Below are 7,088 nucleotides of genomic sequence, written 5' to 3' on the forward strand. Positions count from 1 at the left end.
CCTACCCCTCCGATTTGTTACTGTTTTTAACGAAATCGAAATTTTTTCGATATATCGAACGGTGACGATTCGATTTTTTTTTTTCTATCGTAAATAAATCGAAAACTTTTTCAATTTCGTTTACCGACGCGAACGTTTTTTTATCGAATCAATCGTTAATGATGATATTTTTCCCCCTTCTTCTCCCCCCGGGGTCAATTTTAAAAATTTTGGGTTAAGGTACGTTCGAACGGGGAAAAAAAATGGAAAAAATTTCGTAGAAACGAACGGAAAAGCGAACGGGTGAACGGGCGAACGGCGAACGGCACACACAAAAGAAAAATGTATGATAATTTTTTTAAATTCGATAAAGTTTAAGCCCGAAACAAAAAAAAAATTTTTTTTTTTTTTCTTATTAATATTCTCGTACGTTCGCCGTTCTCTTTAACATTTCTCTCTCTCTCTCTCTCTCTCTTTATATGCGTTCAAAAAAAAAAAAAAAAGGGAAAAAGAAAATTTTTTTACTTACCTCGTTTTTTATCGTGACAAAACACAGAAACGTTCGTTAAATATATAAAATAATAATAATTAAACTTACTTTTTAAAACGATTTTCCCGCCAATTTTAAATAATTCATAACAAAACCGGAAATCACAAAACGAAACTACTGCACTCGCGCACGCACAAACGCACATTAACAAACTCACGCACAATTAAAACAAAAAAAAATTTTACTCTAAAGCTAAAAAAAAAAAAAAATTAATAATGATGATGTTAATAATAATAATAATTGACGATTATGGCGTCTTTGGGGGGGGGGGCAAAAAAAAAATTATCACACGACCGAAAACGACCGACGAAAAAATTTTTCTTTTTCTTTTTTTTTTTTCTTTTCTTATTGCGTTTAATGCGAACGTTGTAAAACGAACATTTTCAACGGCGAACGTTGAACGTTTGACTACCGAAAAAAATTTTTTTTTTGCTGCTCTCCCTTTCCCTTTTCCCCCCTTCCTCCTTCCGCCCTGCGTAGATGGCGAATTGAGAAAGAAAGAGACAGAGAGAGCGAGAAAGAGAGAGAGAAGGTTAAGCAAAAAGTTTTGCTACTAAAAATATTTGCGGCTGCGTTCTGATAATTATTACGTTTTACCTTATTACCTTATTTTCTCTCTCTCTCTCTCTCTCTGCGTCGTCGTCATCGCTTTTTTTTTTTTAATGTTGCCGAACCTGTTTCATTTATTTTATTTATGTGTTGTCTCTATTAATTATCCGCCATTTGACTATAAAACTTTTTTTTTCTTATTTTTTTTATTTACCTTTTTAACTATACCCCACATCATCATCATCATCATCATTATTATTATTATTATTATTATTATTTTTACTTACGGCCTTAATTATTCCTTCATTTCTTTTTTTTTTTTTTTTTTAATTAATTTTTTCACTTCGTTTCAAAACGACTGAAAAGAAAATAAATATAACAAAAAAAAAAAAAATCACGTGACCGACGGAACGAAAAACGACTCGCTATTCGACTCGTTGCCTAATTTAAATTTTGGCAACAATGCATTTATCCGACCGTTTAACAACAAAAGAAGCGGGAGTGACAGAGAAAGAAAAAAAACCGTTTCTTTTTCGATTTTAATTTTTCACAAATAAATTTTTTTCATTTATTTATCGATTTATCGATTGATTGATTGCATAACAAACACTTTCACCCTCTCGCGTTTTCCCCCACCCCTCCTTTCCCCCCCCACAATAAAAACAAATCAATAAAATTTATTTATTTATATATATCTATATATAAAATATAAAAAAAAAAAAATATTATCTATCTCTTTGTATCCTTATCATCAACATGTGAATTATTATCACGAATCGATTTGACTTCTGCTATTGAGGCACTTTCGTTATTTATTTTTATATTTCCCCCCTGGCTAATACTAACATTTTTTTCATTTCCTTTAATTAGATTATTTTCAAGAGTTTTCTCAACCGTTTCCGTTTCCGTTTTATTCCCGCTTTCCCCGGTATTTACATCCCACGTTTCCGTTTTTGATTGATTTTTTTTCATTACCGTTTCATTTTCTTTTTTTTCCATGTTTTTTTTATCATCGTCACATTTTTCTTTACAGTTTTTTTTATCATCATTATCATCATCATCATCATTTGACTTTTCTTTCGTCGTTTCGTCGTTTTCCGTTATTTTCATTTCCGTTTCCGTTTTGTCTTCTTTTCTTTTTATTACTTCGCTCCCGTCTACTACTTTGTCCGAGTTTTTATTTTCTATCTTATCGTTTGTTTCTTTTCCATTTTCTTTTTCTTTTATCTCGTTTTTATCACCGTCGTTGTTGTTGTTGTTACTACCTTCATCTTTTTTTCCTTCCTCCTCCCTCACTTTCACTTCTACTTCTTTTTTTGTCTCCTTTTCTTTTTCCGTCTCGCCTTTTGAACTATTCCCAACCACCGTATTATTCATTTTATTCTCTTCGTTTTTCACCGTCGAAACATTTTCGTTACCTGAGGTGGCGTCCGTCGCATTCGTTATTATCTTTAAGCTATCATCACAGTTAGTTGCATTATTTTTCGTTTCTACTTTTGTACTTTCATCTTTGTTTTTCCTACTATTACTACTACTACCACCGCTACTACTCCCGCTGCCGCTGCTGCTACTGCTGCTGTTGTTGTTGTTGTTGTTTTCGAGCGATTGATTTATTTTACGAAAATGATGGTGCGGATTGAGTAATCGACTTATGCTCGGAGGCAAACTCGCGTGAAATCCTGCCACGTTGAATCCGGCGAGGTTACCGAAGGGTGACAGACGAGACGCTCGAAGGAGCGGATCCATTTTATCCGTGACGGGAAATGGAAAATTTTGAGGTTTTGTCAAATTCGAAAAGGGATAAAAATTTGATTTGTGGTCGGGAGTCGGGAAACATATGGGAGGATAACTTCCGTTCGGTAAAGGATTTTTAAAAATCCCACCCGTCGGAGGGGATTTGTCGGGGGCGAAGTCGTTGTTTTTAACGTCGAATTTTGAATTCGTAAAATTTCCACAATTCGGAGGAAGCAAATGGAGATCGCTGAAAAGGAAATGATTGTTGTTGGGTATGAAAGGATTCGTGAGAAGGTTCGGAACCGTCGGAGTCGTCGGCGTTACTTTGACGTCTTCCGACGTCGATTTCTCAATGGGCCTAAGAGTTTTCGGATCGATTTTCAATATTTTATTTTTAACCGTTTCCGCGGGTTGTTGTTGTTGCTTTTTATTATCCTGCCCTTTTTTCTTATCCTCTTCTCCGTTGTTGTTTTCCTGGGGTTCGTGAGCGAAAAGCGGTTTGACGCCGCTCGATGGATTGCCCAAAAACCGCGGCATGTTTCTCATTTTGAAAAACTTCAACGGTTTTTTCGGTTCTTCCGGTGAGTTTTTCATCAGAGTCGGACGAAGTTTTTCTTTTGGTATGACCGGATTCCACGTTTTCGGAGCGCATCGAATCGTTTTGTACGATTTAACCGGTTTCGTTGACGTTTTACGATGGGATTCCGTTACCGCCGTCGACGTCGACGTTGCCGTCGCCACCGAGGCCGGTGTAACCGCCGCCACCGTTGTCGTCGTCGTCGTCGTCACCACCGGTGTTCGATCAACGTTGTTACCATCGACTTTATTCCCGTTCGTTTCTCCACCATTATCGTTTCCTTTATTAAGACCTAAACTTAAACCCGTAATTAAATGTTGATTGTTAATAACTTTCGGCGGAGCGTCTTCGAGTGTTCTAACGATTTTTCCGTCTTCAACCTGTGACACACTCATAACACCCGATTCACTTATTTGCAATTGAACTTCTTTACTTTCCCCCTCCTTGACGACGACGCCGTTTTCTTTGACTTTGGACGTTTCCGTTTTATTGTGAGCATCACACGACGATCCCGTCGGCTGGACATTTTCTTTTTTACAATCCGACGGCGACGAATTTTTCCCGATTTCGCCGATCCTCGATATCGTGTTATCAACATCGGATTTCCCATGACTTTCGCCGTTTTTCAATTTTTCACTTTCGCCGTCGTTTTTCTTCTTTTTCTTCCCCACGACTTCCATTCCCTCCTCCTTTTCTCTCTTAACCTCATTCATCTTTGGTTCCGTACAATTTATCCGTTCTTTCTTTCCTTCCGTTTCTTCTCTACTACTCATTCCCGTCGTCAAACTAGCATTACTGTAAAATTTTTCTTCTAATTTTTGACGCTTGATAACGTTTTCGAATATTTTACACGTCAGGTTCAAACTACCCTTCTGCAAACAAACAAACAAACAAACAATTTTAAATTTAATTAATCGATAGATCGATGCATTGTTCGACAAACAAACAAACAAACAAACAAAATTAAAACCAACACTTTTCCAATGGTATATGTAAGAAACGTCGAGGAGTGTTAATTCTTCTCTTAGAGGTTGATCCATTAAGTAAATTTCCATTTTGTAATTGTTATCGTTTAAATCGTATTTTTTTTTGAGCAATTTCTTGAGGTGATAAACGGTTACTCCCGTGGGACATTTAAAATACCTTTTTAAATCCTGCAAAAAAACAAAAACGGTTAATAAATCAAACAAACAAACAAACAAACGAAGGAAAGGAAACACGCGGAATGAGTCCAAACGCCCGCCCCCTGCCCCTCCCACTCTCCTACCAAAACATTAACTAAATCCACGAGATTTTCCATTTCCAACTTCTACCTTAATAATTAACCTCCTCCCTCACGACATAATAATAATAATAATAATAATAATAATTTACGCGAGATTTTCAAGGTAAAAAAAAAAAAAAATTAAAATATATATATATGTATATAAGCGGAGGAGACGGGAATGAAAAGTGGAAAAATGGCGGATAATGACAAAGCGTAGGGAAAAAAAGGGAAGGGTTGGGAAGAAAGGGGAAGGGAAGGGTTAAAGGATTAGGAGGAAACTATAAAACTTAAATTTTTAATATTCAAATGAAAAATAATAATATACATTTTTTTTTTTTTTTAATTCCTCATTCAAAAGTGTGTCCCCCCCCTCTCTCTCTCTCTCTCTTTCACCCTCCCCATAAAAAAAATAATATTCAAAGTTCACCTGTTCTTTTTTTTAAAAAAATTCGCGTGACAAATCATAATATATCAATTTAATATCTTAACCCCTTTTAGTTGGCCATTTTTTTTTTTTCCCCCCCCCCAAAGTCGTTTGTTAGTCACCCTTTTTGTCGCACTTTTTTTTTACTCGATTTAAATAAAAATGAATCATACACATCACATATAATAAACAATTCGAGGCGGGTGGAAATGCGGAGGGGGGGGGAGAGGAAGGAAAAGGAAAGCGGGAAAACTCACTTGATGAAACGGCGGTAAAATTTCCCTGTAACCTTCTCCAAAATTATTAGATGATGACGTAATCGAACCCGCATGATAAACTAATGAAAAAGTGATGTTATCATCGTTTATGTAAATTTCATTTGAAACTTCACCGATCAATTCGGAATTTGTTGGCTTTATATAATGAGGTCTTTCCCTGTAAAATTTTCTTCTGCTTCGCATTTCATCTAGAAACAAACAAAATAAATAAATTAAATTAATAACGCACGGTGTTATTGTACTAACAACAATAATAATGATAATAATTAATTCAATGTCAAAAATTTCTTCTTGGGTTTTTTTGTTTTGTTGTGGTAGTGGTGGATTCATTATAAAGACACACGAAAGACCAATTATTACTACTACCACTACCACTGCCACTACTACCAGTACCAGTACCACTACAATGATACCTTCCATTTATGTTTTTTGACAAGGACGATGATTTATAAAAAAAAAAAAAACAAGGCGCGTTTGGAAAACAATGAACGAATGAAATGATTGAATAACATTAATTTTTTATTTAAATAAATCGATTCTATTATTGATTGATTGATTGATCGATCGATTATTATTGGTTTAGTCCCTTGAGCGAGTGAACTTACTTGCAAATAAACCCGGTACCAATTTATAAACGATATTTTGTAACGTTTTATCCGGTCTTATGTTGAGCAAAGGTTTCGTTTTGTGTACCTGTACTTCGCATATCGGACAATATTTACTACTTTCCAAATGCTTAACAATGCAGGATCTGCAAACTAAAAAAAATTTATATTATTATTATTATTATTATTACTATGACTATTAATATTGCAAACATGCGTGACGAAAATATTATTATTATTATTATTATCACCCATTGTTTTAAATAAATTGCAAAAGGAAATGACGTCATTTTTGCACACACAAAAAAAAAAAATTATTATGGTAATGGTTGTTTAGTGTATAAGAATTCGATTTGAGAATTTTTTTTTCGAAATGTTTCTCTCTCTCTCTCTCTTAAATCTCATCGATATCAATATTGATGGGGGGGGGGCGAAAGAGAGAAAGAATGATTGATTGATTGATTGATTGATCATGATCGAAATGTAATGTTTAAAATTTAATCAAAACTTACACGAATGTAGGCATTCTACAATTGTTGTCGCATCAATGTAATATCCTCCACATAGGACACACATTAAATGAGGATTCAAATCTAAAAGTTTTAATTTATGTATTGAATTTAATTTATCCATGACTATCACTATTATAACTAATGCACACAGGTGGTCACTTGAATTATTATTATTATTATTATCATCATTATCATTAATATTGACTCCATAATCACATTCGATTAGTAAAATTATTTTGTGAAGCGATTTCACAAAAACAAAAAAAAAAAAAAACAATCGTTTTCTATGAGATTTTTTTCCTTTTTTTTTTAATTTTCATTGCCAGTTTTTCTTCTCTTCTTATTTTTATTTATTTACTATTATAATTATTATTATTATGTTTTTCGATATGAGTATAAATCATGACAGCTTGTATCCCTGAAACAAAACAAAAAAAATATGAGTAAATACAATTTTTTGGGAGGGGGGGGGGTTCAAAAGGTTATGTTAGAAAATTTATATTGACATAATTTAAAAAACAAAAACGTTCACGTTAACAAATGTTTTTTTAATTAATTAATTAAACCTTCGTCAGGTGTTTTTAAAATGCCACCATAACCTTTTTATAATCAT

The 7,088-nt window shown here is 34.0% G+C and overlaps 1 protein-coding gene across 1 annotated transcript; it reads right to left on the reverse strand.

The window, feature by feature from the left end:
• Positions 1-1,807: 1,807 nt before the first annotated feature.
• On the reverse strand, positions 1,808-6,596 carry Phum_PHUM193850 (polycomb complex protein bmi-1, putative; the record flags this gene model as incomplete). The annotated part of the gene is made up of 5 exons (XM_002425300.1): positions 1,808-1,938; positions 2,497-4,543; positions 5,338-5,546; positions 5,964-6,116; positions 6,476-6,596. 5 exons carry the CDS (start codon positions 6,594-6,596, stop codon positions 1,808-1,810), a joined length of 2,661 nt encoding a protein of 886 aa, XP_002425345.1.
• Between the last annotated feature and the right edge of the window lie 492 nt (positions 6,597-7,088).

Source organism: Pediculus humanus, genomic scaffold (genome assembly GCF_000006295.1).
Source record: "Pediculus humanus corporis 1103172107542 genomic scaffold, whole genome shotgun sequence".
Lineage (NCBI taxonomy): Eukaryota > Metazoa > Arthropoda > Insecta > Psocodea > Pediculidae > Pediculus > Pediculus humanus.